Source organism: Macrobrachium rosenbergii, chromosome 43 (assembly GCF_040412425.1).
Source record: "Macrobrachium rosenbergii isolate ZJJX-2024 chromosome 43, ASM4041242v1, whole genome shotgun sequence".
Classification (NCBI taxonomy): domain Eukaryota; kingdom Metazoa; phylum Arthropoda; class Malacostraca; order Decapoda; family Palaemonidae; genus Macrobrachium; species Macrobrachium rosenbergii.
This window is the reverse complement of record NC_089783.1, coordinates 38,244,125-38,259,124: the sequence shown is the minus strand read 5'-3', so window position 1 is coordinate 38,259,124 and position 15,000 is coordinate 38,244,125. Positions and strand designations below refer to the sequence as shown.

General features: G+C 34.9%; 1 protein-coding gene across 1 annotated transcript in view; it reads right to left on the bottom strand.

Annotated features, from left to right (window-relative positions):
* LOC136829052 (uncharacterized) overlaps positions 1 to 15,000 on the bottom strand; it is a 75,765-nt gene that overhangs the window by 49,046 nt on the left and 11,719 nt on the right. The window contains exons 2-8 of the mRNA XM_067087437.1: positions 12,704 to 12,907; positions 11,236 to 11,379; positions 9,810 to 10,374; positions 9,225 to 9,320; positions 5,932 to 6,162; positions 4,527 to 4,683; positions 1,933 to 2,053 (exon numbers count right to left, since the gene is read on the bottom strand). Coding sequence (XP_066943538.1) covers positions 1,933 to 2,053; positions 4,527 to 4,683; positions 5,932 to 6,162; positions 9,225 to 9,320; positions 9,810 to 10,374; positions 11,236 to 11,379; positions 12,704 to 12,907 — 1,518 coding nt within the window. The remainder of the gene's footprint in view (positions 1 to 1,932; positions 2,054 to 4,526; positions 4,684 to 5,931; positions 6,163 to 9,224; positions 9,321 to 9,809; positions 10,375 to 11,235; positions 11,380 to 12,703; positions 12,908 to 15,000) is intronic.

Genomic DNA, 15,000 nt, shown 5'->3' with positions numbered 1-15,000 from the left:
TTCCTTCCCTCAGATGATTAGAGCAATAGTCCTGGTAAAGCTTAATGATTTTAAAAGTATTTCTAACATATAAAGATTTAATGTACAAGACAAGAGTTTAAGTTTAACCTCACTCACCCCGTAGGTAAAGACTAGAGACGGTAATAAAACAGCACACCGCCAAAACATACCTTGGAACTCCGGGCAAGAGTTAGTAAATACACCATCACCAACGATTGTCAGTTGTCAAAAATATCTAGTGTTCTCAGGCAAAGAAATTCAGATTATTGATAGTTATTAAACGTGTTGCCTAAAAATAAACTTTTCAGTTTCACTAGTGGACTGAAACTGAACAGTAGCTTTTATGGTCAGCACTTATAAAACCTTTCCAGAACATTAATGGTTAATCATTGCTTAGAAACCTTGGTCTTCCCTAGATGAAAGGTATAATCTTAGTCTTCTCCCAGATGAAAGATGTAATCTTAGTCCTCCCCTAGATGAAAGGTGTAATCTTAGTCTTCCCCTAGATGAAAGGTGTATTCTTAGTTCTCCCTAGATGAAAGATGTAATCTTAGTCTTCCCCTAGATGAAAGGTGTAATCTTAGTCTTCCCTAGATGAAAGATGTAATCTTAGTCTTCCCTAGATGAAGGGTGTAATCTTAGTCTTCCCCTAGATGAAAGGTATAATCTTAGTCTTCCCCTAGATGACAGAATGTAATCTTAGTCTTCCTTAGATGAAAGACATAATCTTAGTCTTCCATAAATGAAAGATGTAATCTTAGTCTTCCCTAGATGAAAGATGTAATCTTAGTCTTCTCTAGATGAAAGATGTAATCTTAGTCTTCCCTAGATGAAAGGTATAATCTTAGTCTTCCCTAGAGAAAGAACGTAATCTTAGTCTTCCCTAGATGAAAGATATAATCTTAGTCTTCCCTAGATGAAAGAATGTAATCTTAGTCTTCTCTAGATGAAAGATGTAATCTTAGTCTTCCATAGATGAAAGACGTAATCTTACTCTTCCCTAGATGAAAGATGTAATCTTAGTCTTCCCTAGATGAAAGAACGCAATCTTAGTTTTCTCTAGATGAAAGATGTAATCTTAGTCTACCATAGATGAAAGAATGTAATGTTACTCTTCCCAAGGCGAAAGAATTTAATTACCTTGACAGAGTTTTAGTTTTAATTCATTCTTTTTATTCCTTTTAGTTCTCAAAGTTTATTCGCCTAAATTCTGTCTTCCACGGACCCTCTTCCAAAAATGGCTCAATAAATTTGTGAAAATACTAAGTTCCCTCTACCTCGGTGATACTTTGATAAATTGGACCAGCTGGTCTACAGTAATGAGCATTATGACATACCCTAATAGCAAAATATTCGTTGGAATACATGATGTGCTTATACATAATTTTCTCTCATTAAAATGCTTAATAAGAGTAGGAGTCTCGTGATGAAGTTCAGTAGAATAGATGGAAAAACGCATGGTACTAATTTTCTGACTTAGTTTCCTGTAGTGTTTGCTTGTACTAAATCAAGTGCATCTGCTGTGATTTTCTCAGTTTGAATGTATATATATATATATATATATATATATATATGAATATATATACACATATATATGTATATATATATATATATATATATATATATATATATATATATATATATATATATATATATATATATATATATATATATATATATATGTATAGATATACACATATATATATATATACATACATACATACATATATATATATACATACATACATACATATATATATATATATATATATATATATATATATATATATATATATATATATATATATATATATATATATATATTAGTTGAATCATATAAAGAATGCATGAGTAAATACATATGATCATTTGTCTTGGAGAGTATTTAAGTAACTTTGAAAATAATATCTAATTATAAAAAGGACAGTTTACCTGTGTTGCAAAACGGAGATCTTCCACGTTGTTGTTTAGCATACTGCTGGAAGCTGTACCCCTACTATCTGCTGGTACTGGCATATCTGGGACAGCATTTGACTCCAGGATCCTCATTATACTGAAAATAACAAATAATAATAGTTGTTTTTATAGCTGGGTTCATAACAGGAAATCGTAAAAATTGGTTGGTTCTCCAATCAAAAGGAATTGTGAATTAAAGATATTTTAGGGGAGGGTAGCGTAAAATGATTAGGCTCGCCATTTTGATGTTTTTTGAGAGATGCTTATTGTCCCTTGAATACAAAATAATATACTTGAAAGAACTTTCTCCAACTTGATTGCTTAACTCAGCGGGTGAGATATTAATGAGGGTAGTTATTGAAGTAGAAGCAAATTTTTATCTAAACATATGAAATAAAACAAAAAAAATTAGTTAGCACTTTCCATAGTCTGTCTTAAATATCAGTGGCGGAGGTTGAAATTATTTCTTTGTTCCATAGTCTGTCTTAAATATCAGTGGCGGAGGTTGAAATTATTTCTTTGTTCCATAGTCTATCTTGAATATCAGTGGAAGAGGTTGAAATTATTTTTTTTATTCCATAGTCTTTCTTAAATATCAGTGGAGAAGGTTAAAATTATTTTTGTATTCCATAGTTTGTCTTAAATATCAGTGGAGGAGGTTGAAATTATTTTTTTTTTATTCCATAGTCTGTCTTAAATATCAGTGGAAGAGGGTGAAATTATTTCTTTATTCCATAGTCTGTCTTAAATATCAGTGGAGGAGGTTGAAATTATTTTTTGTTTACCACAGTCTGTCTTAAATATCAGTGGAAGAGGTTGAAATTATTTTTTTTTATTCCATAGTCTCTCTTAAATACCAGTGGAAGAGGTTAAAATTATTTTTGTATTCCATAGTCTGTCTTAAATATCAGTGGAGGAGGTTGAAATTATTTTTTGTTTACCACAGTCTGTCTTAAATATCAGTGGAAGAGGGTGAAATTATTTTTTTTATTCCATGGTCTGTCTTAAATATCAGTGGAGGGGGTTGAAATTATTTTTTGTTTACCACAGTCTGTCTTAAATATCAGTGGAAGAGGGTGAAATTATTTTTTTTATTCCATAGTCTGTCTTAAATATCAGTGGAAGAGGTTGAAATTATTTTTTTGTATTCCATAGTCTGTCTTAAATATCAGTGGAGGAGGTTGAAATGATTTTTTTTTATTCCATAGTCTGTCTTAAATATCAGTGGAAGAGGGTGAAATTATTTTTTTATTCCATAGTCTGTCTTAAATATCAGTGAAGGAGGTTGAAATTATTTTTTTTATTCCTTAGTCTGTCTTAAATATCAGTGGAAGAGGGTGAAATTATTTTTGTATTCCAGAGTCTGTCTTAAATATCAGTGGAAGATGTTGAAATGATTTTTTTTGTATTCCATAGTCTGTCCTAAATATCAGTGGAGGAGGTTGAAATTATTTTTTTTATCCCATAGTCTGTCTTAAATATCAGTGGAAGAGGTTGAAATTATTTTTTTATTCCATAGTCTGTCTTAAATATCAGTGGAGGAGGTTAAAATTATTTTTTTTATCCCATAGTCTGTCTTAAATATCAGTGGAGGAGGTTGAAATTATTTTTTTATCCCATAGTCTGTCTTAAATACCAGTGGAGGAGGTTGAAATTATTTTTTTATCCCATAGTCTGTCTTAAATATCAGTGGAGGAGGTTGAAATTATTTTTTTTATTCCATAGTCTGTCTTAAATATCAGTGGGGGAGGTTGAAATTATTTTTTTAATTCCATAGTCTGTCTTAAATATCAGTGGAGGAGGTTGAAATTATTTTTTTTTTATTCCATAGTCTGTCTTCAATATCAGTGGAGGAGGTTGAAATTATTATTATATTTTTTTTATTATACTTCTCGCTCTCATTTCGAGTACTAAAATATGAACGCAAGGGACGTGTTCTGTGACAAAAGCAAAGCGTGCCCAGCAGTAGGCATGTAAAGATCTTCCTTAAAAGTCCTCGAGACCTATTAAATTCTGATTATTAAGATGGATCGGGTATAGTTAATTTATTCAATGCACCTTTTAGTTTTCTGTAAAAGAAGACTATTGAGATGGTTTTGTCTGTCCGTGCGCACTTTCTCTGTCCGCCCTCAGATCTTGAAAACTACTGAGGCTAGAGGGCTGCAAATTGGTATATTGATCATCCACCCTCCAATCATCAAATATACCAATTGCAGCCCTCTAGCCTCAGTAGTTTATATTTTGTTTAAAGTTAAAGTTAGCCATGATTGTGCTTTCTGGCAACGATATAGGACAGGCCACCACCGGGCCGTGGTTAAAGTTTCATGGGTGGCGGCTCATGCAGCATTATACCGAGACCACCGAAAGATAGATTTATTTCGGTGGCCTTGATTATACGCTGTACAGAAAACTCGATTGCGCTCAAGAACTTCGGCGCAGTTATCTACGTGTTTCATTCAGTAGTTAAACTTACTGTAGTTAAGCTACACTAAGTTAAGCTACACTAAGTTAAGCTACACTAAAACTTAGTTAAGTTACACTAAAACAGTATATGAATATACGATACTTACATGAACACAAACAGCATCACAATGGTCAGCAAGGCAGAGAGAAGGAACTGAGATCCAGCCATCGTGTCCGTAGTGGAGTTATACAGCTTCATGTAGACGTAGTTAGCAAACGCTGGAACCAGCGACTGGAATGCCGACAACACTAAGACCGCACGTCCTGCAAGAAAATGTTACGTACTTTAGAGCAATTGGTTCTGCTCCAAGACAGGATCAAGGTTATGTTAATCTCTCTCTCTCTCTCTCTCTCTCTCTCTCTCTCTCTCTCTCTCTCTCTCTCTCTCTCTCTCTCTCATTGAATCAATAATACAGTGGCTGATATTTCCAGGTTTTTTGTGTAGAATTTGGTTCTACACAAAACAGGATCAAGCTTATGTTAATCTCTCTCTCTCTCTCTCTCTCTCTCTCTCTCTCTCTCTCTCTCTCTCTCTCTCTCTCATTGAATCAATGATAGGATTTGATCCATTGGCTGATATTTCCAGGATTTTTTGTGATATTCCAGAATATCTGTCACCACTCATCAGTTCCCTCCGCTTAGTTCTATTACCTAAAACAAAATGTTATGTACTTTATGTTAATCTCTCTCTCTCTCTCTCTCTCTCTCTCTCTCTCTCTCTCTCTCTCTCTCTCTCTCTCTCTCTGTTTACTGAACCAGTAACAGGATTCGATGCAATGGCTGATATTTCCAGGATATTTTTGTGATGTTCCAGAATATTAATAACCAGATCCCTTTGCTTAGTTGTATTAGCCACCGAAACAAACATAAACCTCGTTAATGATTACGTTGCTCGTGATAAATATTGAAGAAAATAAAATAAAATTAATTTAAATCCCCACCACATCTCCATCACAGATTAATGACTTTTGTCCTAAAATTTTTATAGAGATTTTTCTCGAATATTTAAATAACTCTGCGTGATAATTTGCTCTTTCGTTTGGGTGTCTCAAAGAATGGAACCATCATTAATATTCAAGGAAAGCGAATGCAGTTCTAAATCCATTTTCGAATTACGATGTAAATTCAACAGAATGGTGAGAGTAAATAAAGCTTGCTTTCTTTGATTTAATATGAAGTAGAAAACTCAAATAGGAATTTATATGTCTCGGGAACAAATGGATTATAGTATCAGGAGGGCAGGATATATCCAGTTATATTTGGATCTATTAAAAAAGAGAACATAAATTACTAAAGGCTTAAAATTAAGAATGGTAAGACCAGGAATAAAGATAATGCAGAGATAAAGGTAATATTTTTCTATATGATCATAATGACGATAGTAAATGAATAATAATTGCGGGAAATGAATGAAAATGAAAGTTTAAAGGAAACATGGCAATGCGTACCATTTTTGAATGCAGGCAAAAAAAAAAAAAACATTCTTTCAAATAACTTGCAACGAAAACTTACCGGTTTCATTTCGAGACACGAGTTTGACCGACATGATTTGGAGACCAATGGTAATGGTGTGTGATAAGATGCCCACAAGGGGGCCGGTCCATATCAGCAGTTGGGTGCCTGTCACGGCCAATAGGTAGTAGGTCAAATGCTCATGAAGAACCGACACCGACGCCATTATGAGAATGGTCGTGTCTGCAATGTCTAAGCATTTCATCAGCTTCCCCATAACGAGCGTCGATGCTGAAAAAAATTAAGATAAATGGTATGAATAAAGCAGATGAATAAGATGAATAAAGCAGGGAGGAAATACGATGGTTTGTAGATTTGTTGAATAAAGCAGGGAGGAAATACGATGGTTTGTAGATTTGTTGAATAAAGCAGGGAGGAAATAGAATGGTTTGTAGATCTGTTGAATGAAGCAGGGATAGAGTAAAATGGTTTATAGATATGCTGAATACAGCAGGGAGGAAATAGAATGGTTTATAGATCTGTTGAATAAAGCAGGGAGGAAATAGAATGGTTTATAGTTCTGTTGAATAAAGCAGGGAGGAAACAGAATGGTTTATAGATCTGTTGAATAAAGCAGGGATGGAATGGGATGGTTTATAGAGCCGTTGTATAAAGCAGGGAGGAAATAGAATGGTTTATAGATCTGTTGAATAAAGCAGGGAGGAAATAGAATGGTTTATAGGTCTGTTGAATAAAGCAGGGAGGAAATAGAATGGTTTAGAGTTCTGTTGAATAAAGCAGGGAGGAAATAGAATGGTTTATAGATCTGTTGAATAAAGCAGGGATGGAATGGGATGGTTTATAGAGCCGTTGTATAAATCAGGAGGAAATAGAATGGTTTATAGTTCTGTTGAATAAAGCAGGAGGAAATAGAATGGTTTATAGGTCTGTTGAATAAAGCAGGAGGAAATAGAATGGTTTATAGATCTGTTGAATAAAGCAGGGATGGAATGGGATGGTTTATAGGTCTGTTGAATAAAGCAGGGAGGAAATAGAATGGTTTATAGATCTGTTGAATAAAGCAGGGATGGAATGGGATGGTTTATAGAGCCGTTGTATAAATCAGGGAGGAAATAGAATGGTTTATAGTTCTGTTGAATAAAGCAGGGAGGAAATAGAATGGTTTATAGGTCTGTTGAATAAAGCAGGGAGGAAATAGAATGGTTTATAGATCTGTTGAATAAAGCAGGGATGGAATGGGATGGTTTATAGTTCTGTTGAATAAAGCAGGGAGGAAATAGAATGGTTTATAGTTCTGTTGAATAAAGCAGGGAGGAAATAGAATGGTTTATAGGTCTGTTGAATAAAGCAGGGAGGAAATAGAATGGTTTATAGTTCTGTTGAATAAAGCAGGGAGGAAATAGAATGGTTTATAGATCTGTTGAATAAAGCAGGGATGGAATGGGATGGTTTATAGGTCTGTTGAATAAAGCAGGAGGAAATAGAATGGTTTTAGAGTTCTGTTGAATAAAGCAGGGAGGAAATAGAATGGTTTATAGATCTGTTGAATAAAGCAGGATGGAATGGGATGGTTTTATAGAGCCGTTGTATAAATCAGGAGGAAATAGAATGGTTTATAGATCTGTTGAATAAAGCAGGAGGAAATAGAATGGTTTATAGATCTGTTGAATAAAGCAGGGAGGAAATAGAATGGTTTATAGTTCTGTTGAATAAAGCAGGGAGGAAATAGAATGGTTTATAGATCTGTTGAATAAAGCAGGGATGGAATGGGATGGTTTATAGAGCCGTTGTATAAATCAGGGAGGAAATAGAATGGTTTATAGATCTGTTGAATAAAGCAGGGATGGAATGGGATGGTTTATAGGTCTGTTGAATAAAGCAGGGAGGAAATAGAATGGTTTAGAGTTCTGTTGAATAAAGCAGGGAGGAAATAGAATGGTTTATAGATCTGTTGAATAAAGCAGGGATGGAATGGGATGGTTTATAGAGCCGTTGTATAAATCAGGGAGGAAATAGAATGGTTTATAGATCTGTTGAATAAAGTAGGGAGGAAATAGAATGGTTTATAGATCTGTTGAATAAAGCAGGGAGGAAATAGAATGGTTTATAGATCTGTTGAATAAAGCAGGGAGGAAATAGAATGGTTTAGAGTTCTGTTGAATAAAGCAGGAAGGAAACAGAATGGTTTATAGATCTGTTGAATAAAGCAGGGATGGAATGGGATGGTTTATAGAGCCGTTGTATAAAGCAGGGAGGAAATAGAATGGTTTATAGATCTGTTGAATAAAGCAGGGAGGAAATAGAATGGTTTATAGTTCTGTTGAATAAAGCAGGGAGGAAATAGAATGGTTTATAGATCTGTTGAATAAAGCAGGGATGGAATGGGATGGTTTATAGAGCTGTTGTATAAATCAGGGAGGAAATAGAATGGTTTATAGATCTGTTGAATAAAGCAGGGAGGAAATAGAATGGTTTATAGAGCTCTTGAATAAAGCAGGGATGGAATAGAATGGTTTAGAGTTCTGTTGAATAAAGCAGGGAGGAAATAGAATGGTTTATAGATCTGTTGAATAAAGCAGGGATGGAATGGGATGGTTTTTCAGAGCCGTTGTATAAAGCAGGGAGGAAATAGAATGGTTTATAGATCTGTTGAATAAAGCAGGGCGGAGATAGAATGGTTTATAGATCTGTTGTTGTTATTTGTGATTCAACTGGTTTTCATCCCGTAAGTCATTTAATGACGCGAAAGTGAATTGTAGGATATGGATGTGAAACCTTGATTATGATCGATGGATGCGCCAGTGAAATGGTATGGATGAAATGAAAGGATTTGCAGGCAAGGAGGTTACAAACCCTTTAGATCCTAAGATGCCGGTCAGTAGGAAGAAAAGAATGATAATATCGAGTACTAGAGGGTAAGAGGTTTGTAAATCATTTGACGATGTGTGTGCGTTAAATTTAGGACATAATCTGTAATCCTGCAAAATTTCTGGCCAAATTTATTACCTGCCTATTTCTACTTTTTTAAGACAACCAAATTCTTTATAAGGGATTGTAAGAAAAGATTTGGGTATGTTTAAATGATATGTACTGTATCGAAGTTTCTCTTACCTGAAAAATATATAGATATGTCTATTTTTAGTCTGTTCAGCTTTATCGATTTGGGAGAACACTAACCAATGCTTAGGCATCATTTGAAGAGCACGACATTCCCAAGTGGCAGAGTTTATACAAATAGAAACTTACATCACATTCATAAATTATTTCAGAGAATAAACAATATGGAAGCCAGCAGACATACATTGGTCAGTCTTTCTATGTTTACAACTTACCTGCTGCAGCAAGGGTGGTGCGGTAAGTGTCCCACCAAGTGTAGTCCATGATGTTCCATTGAAGCGATTCTTCCACGAAGAGGGGCATGTAGTATGCTGTGTGGTAGAATTATAAAAATGCGAATCAGTAACTTGCAAGGCATAAAAGCAAGAGATGATTGTCGTTGTTAAAGATGCGAATATAATTGGTTTGGAAAGTTTGCAATATTATAAAATTCTCAATACTGTTATTTAAACAGAATTCTGTGGTTATGGTGCATTCTGACCTCAATAAATGTGAAATTGTTGAATGATATAAAACAAGTTATCTCATCGGAATCAAGCATGCTCCGTGATTCTAAACTTTTTGTGATGTTATAAAATTACTAATACCATTATTTAAACAAAATGTTCTTTGGTTATGATGCAGTCTGACTTCAATAAACGTGAGGATGACCTGAGGGTTCCGGTGACAGCTCTGGACATCACAATATAAAACAAGTTATCTCAGTAAGGGGAGGTGGTACTGGCTTGCAACAGATAATCAAGCTTGCTCTGTGTCTCTAATCTAAACTTTCAACGAAAAGCAAAAACACAAATAATTACATTGAGCAACCTGTCGAATGGAGTTGGTGACCAACACGCAGATGTAGATCTTACGAAGGTTTCCCTCTCTTTCTCTAACAAGAGTCTGAAACGATTCCTTGAGCCTGGCGAAACTGAAGAAATCACAAAACATTTGACAGCGAGTCCCGTGACCTGGTGAATCCTCATTGCGGTTCGTCGACACCATTCGCAAAGAATTGCGGTGTTTCTCGCCGATCACCATCGACAGATAGGTAAGAACGAAAACCTGGCACCAGAACACCAACTGCACAGTCGACTGCAGGTCGTCGTTGACCAGGAAGAGGTAAGCGAATATGGTTCCCAAAGGACCACCTAAATACCAGAGCGATACTCCGGCTCCAATCCTCCCGTTGTTATTGCTGGGAAACTTGACGTCATTCAGGTAGGCTATGCAGAGGCTGATGAATGCTTGACTACCGCCTCCGATGGAATCAACGAGCGTGAACACGTGGAACACCCAGGTCGGCAAAGAGGGAAACTGAAGACTTATCACGTACCCACAAATCGACAGTGCACTACAGAATGTATTGATCAGAAGTGGGGCCTGAAATTAAAGTAAAATAAAGTTACGCGGCTGTATGGCTGTGCACAAATGTGCCTGTGGCTTCACATGAACTCATAGGCTATCTTTCCATCTGAATCAAAAGTGGGATCTGAAATCAAAGTAAAAGGTCACATACAACATGATGTACGCCTTTGTGGTTACATGAACTTATAGACTATTTCGCTATGTGAATAACCATTATTTTCTGGTTTCTATTTTGTAGCGGAGTAGAAAAAATATTCACGGGACGTCCCAAAGAAAAAATACTTCATGAGGTGATTTTTCAGATTTGCTAAATACAGAGAATTATTAAAGTGCCGTCGACAACGTTTCATAGTAAAGTCAGTAAAGTAAAACATAATACTGGGACCCTAACTGGTTTACTTCTTCAATTGATCGTATTTAGTCAATTATATTAAACCAATAAGGTTCATCTTGAAGTGAAATTATAGCTCATAAACCTTACAGCAGGAGTCGACTAACAAAAACTGTAGAACTCCTAGACCTTGCAGTAAGAATCGACTAAGAGAAATTGTAGAACTTCTAAACCTTGCAGTAAAAATCGACTAACAGGAATTGTAGAGCTTCTAAACCTTACAGTCCCGTTGCTAAGTAACCAATTGGTTCTTAGCCATCAAATAAGTCTAATCCTTCGGGCCAGCCCTAGGAGGGCTTTTGATCAGCTCAGTGGTCTGGCAAAACTAAGGTATACTTAACTTAGAGTAACAATCGACTAGCACTTTTTGTAGAGGGCGCGTGCCCTTAAAACGAAGCTGTCAAGAATGTAAACATGTAATCACGTAAAGATGCACATCTGGGGAGACACCAACACGAGAGAGCTATAGCATTTAAAGCACTTACTTTGCGTCCGTATTTGTCGCTCCAAGCGCCGATTATCAGCATCGAGATGGCGGGGACCACAGAACTGATGATGTTGTTGTACATAACGATCTCGGCGACTGATAGCTGGACTGTAGCCGAAGCGTTAAGGAAATGCTGGCATGCCTTAAAAGAAATAGACGAAAAAGGAACATAAAATTTACATCCGCTGTTTAGTGGACGTTGTGTAAACCGTAGTTATAGAATATATAAGTTATTATTATTATTATTATTATTATTATTATTATTATTATTATTATTATTATTATTATTATTATTATTCAAAAATGAACCCTATTCATATGGAACAAGCCCACAGGGGCGATTGACTTGAAATTCAGGCTTCCAAAGAATATGGTGTTCATTAGGAAGAAGTAAGAGGAGGTAAATTGAAATATAGAAAGAAGAGATCTCACTTATTAAAGAAGAAAAAATAAGTTAATAAATTAGTAAATAGATTAAATATGTATTACAATGCAAGGAGAATAATATTAGGGCCAGGATGAGGATGAATAAATGCCGAGATATTTAGGGAAAATGTATTGTTGAGTATTAATGTTCTTATTCATTACTTCCTGCTATGAAGTTATGCAATATATATTATTTCATTTAGTTTGTCAAAGCCCTTTCAGAATGTCTTGCATTAGAAAATATTCTTCATTACATTTTCGTTAGCAGCAAACACGTACTTCCCATAAGGATTATTTCTAAAACACTGAAATCTTAATTCATAAAGTCAACCAGAATAATAAAAATATCAAATTATTCTGGTTGATTTTGTGAATTCAGATTTCAGTGTTTTAGAAATAATCCTTATGGAAATTACGTGTTTGCTGCTAACGACAACGTAATGAAGAATATTTTCTAGTGCAACACATTCTGAAAGGACTTTGACAAGTTAAATGAAATCATATATATTGCATAACTTCATAGCAGGAAGTGATGAATAAGAACATTAATACTCAATAATATATTTTCCCTGAATATCTCGGCATTTATTCATCCCCATCCTGGCCCTAATATTATTGTCCTTGCATTTTAATACATATTTATTTATTGATTGATTTATTAATAAATAAATAAAATATACAACCAAGCCGTAAATATATGAAGAAATGTAATTAAAAACTGACCAAAAGAGCTGAACGTTAGAATGCGTTTTCTGATTAGCAGAGACTTTTCATGACAGAGGGAAAATTGATATAATTATTCAAAATCAGTTTAAGCGCACTGAACCATCTTTGATTATCATTGGCTTTGCTGTTTTTTTTATTTTTTTTTATTTTGAGCTATTTTATGTGCTTTTTGAAGCACATAAATTAGATAGATATAACTTAATGTGATGACACATTTGAATTTCGTGGGAATAATGGAAAACCAGCTGCTGTTACTTCATCCGCCTGAGGGGGTGAGGGGTGGGGGCAAGTTGAGAACTAGACTCCGAACTCACCTCGGGAGAAGACTGGTCTTCAACCAAGCACACATTAAACATGTGGGACACTATCACGAGAAACTGCATCACGGAGAAGCAGAAGCCATGCAAGAACAACACCGGTTCCAGGTATTGCTCCCAAAAAGGCCTGGCACCCGGAGAACGAGGACTGGCCGTCACAATGGGCTTCGGGCGTTCCTCCACCTCGACCTCCTGAGAGACCTGTGTGGAAATTTAGAAGGTATCAAGGTCTGTAAATTGATCTTTAGTATGTTTTGTCTGAGAATGCACAGAGAAACGCAACGTGATGGCCTCGACCGTCTCAATCAGATAAATTACTTCATTGATCTGGGAGCAGGAGGCTTGGTAAGGAAAGTTTCTACGCCTTCTTATGCGAGTAAATAAGTAATATCCTATCTTCAGTTGATTATGGAGAAAGCACAGCTGTGCGTGAGTACGAAAGCTTAAAAAGCAGGCATTCGACATGAAAGTTTTATTTATTAAAGAATTCAAAAGGACACCGTCAACGTGGGCATTGCAGTGCTTTTTATTACCCCCGTAGACATTAGAACCTCTGGGTTCGAACTGAGTCTTTAGTTAGCATTAAGAGATCTAATTAGATTTAGGAACCATGGTTTTAAACGCCGTATCCCTTGAGGTGGACGATTGCAGATGTGTGTGTATATATATATATATATATATATATATATATATATATATATATATATATATATATATATATATATATATATATATATATATATATGTATATATATATTATTTTTTTTTTTTTAACATATCAGAAAAATATTCTTAACACATATCAGAAAAATTAAAATACCCCAAATATTTTGTTGAATGTGCTTTGCAAAAAGCACAAAAAAAAACTTTTTATTCAGTAACTGCCAGAGTGGCTTTTAACAATCAAAATGTACTCATTTAACCATATAGTGATCTCCTACGTAGGGTTCCAAGTTTTGCAAGAATTTTAATATTAATAATGTTGTTTTTAAATTTTCAAATACCTTGAAAAACATACTAATAAGGAATTCTCCCAGTGTTTCTCAGGGCTGCATTTACGGAGTTACTTGCATGAATTGCGACTGTTTTTATATAGGACAATCTGGGAAGGGATTGGAGACAAGAATTAAACAGCACAGATATAGTGTGAGAACGGGACAAATGTCGAATGCTTTATTTTTACAAATTAATAATTTTCATCATATGATTCATTGGGAGGGGGCAAAAGTTGTTCTATATTGTAACAATATAACTCGTAGAAATGTTATAATAATAATAATAATAATAATAATAATAATAATAATAATAATAATAATAATAATAATAATAATAATAATAATAAGGGAGATGACCTTCTCTGAGGGCAGTTGCTTTAAAAATTATAGCCGTTTCCACGGCATTCAATTTATACAGACTCTTCTCTATTCTTATTATCTTTTTTTCCTCAGCCTGCAGCTGGTATATCAGGTTTCCCAAGGACATACAAAGATTTCGATTTTCTTAGGTTTATTTCCTCTGACGTTTCAAACGCGCTCTGGCGTTTATTTTCAAAGAGTGAATGAATGAAAATAAACGCCAGAACGCGTTTGAAACGTCAGAGGAAATAAACCTAAGAAAACAGAAATCTTTGGATGTCCTTGGGAAACGTAATCTACCAGCTACAGGCGGAGGAAAAAAAAGATACTAAGAAGAATAGAGAAGACTCTGTGTAAATTAAATGCCGTGGAAACAGCTGTAATTTTTAATAACAATAATAGTAATAATATAATTGTAATAATAATATTCATTAAGTTAATTATTTTTTTTAAGTGAGACCCTTTCTTTCTGTATTTCAAGTCCTTATATGAATAGGGTCCATCTAATAATAATAATAATAATAATAATAATAATAATAATAATAATAATAATAATAATAATAATAATAATTTATAAATCCCCACGTCGAACTGAGGAACGATATTCCTTACCGGACCGTCCGCATGCAGTAATAATAATATTCCTCTTTTTAGAAAGAAGTTTTTCGCCCCCTGTGTGAGGTTTTCCGTTGACATTCAGTGTCCGTCCACACAGTTGCGAACGGCTGCTGGGAGAGCACCAGCATATTGCAAAAGCAGTTCTGAATAATTTCGAAGCATTCCCACCCGCAGTCATTCAGAAGTTGTTGTCAAAACAGCATTTTGGAATCTATGTTGAGAGAGAGAGAGAGAGAGAGAGAGAGAGAGAGAGAGAGAGAGAGAGAGAGAGAGAGAATGTGTGTGCGTGTGGTTGTGTGTGTGTGTGCTATTTTGGCATGT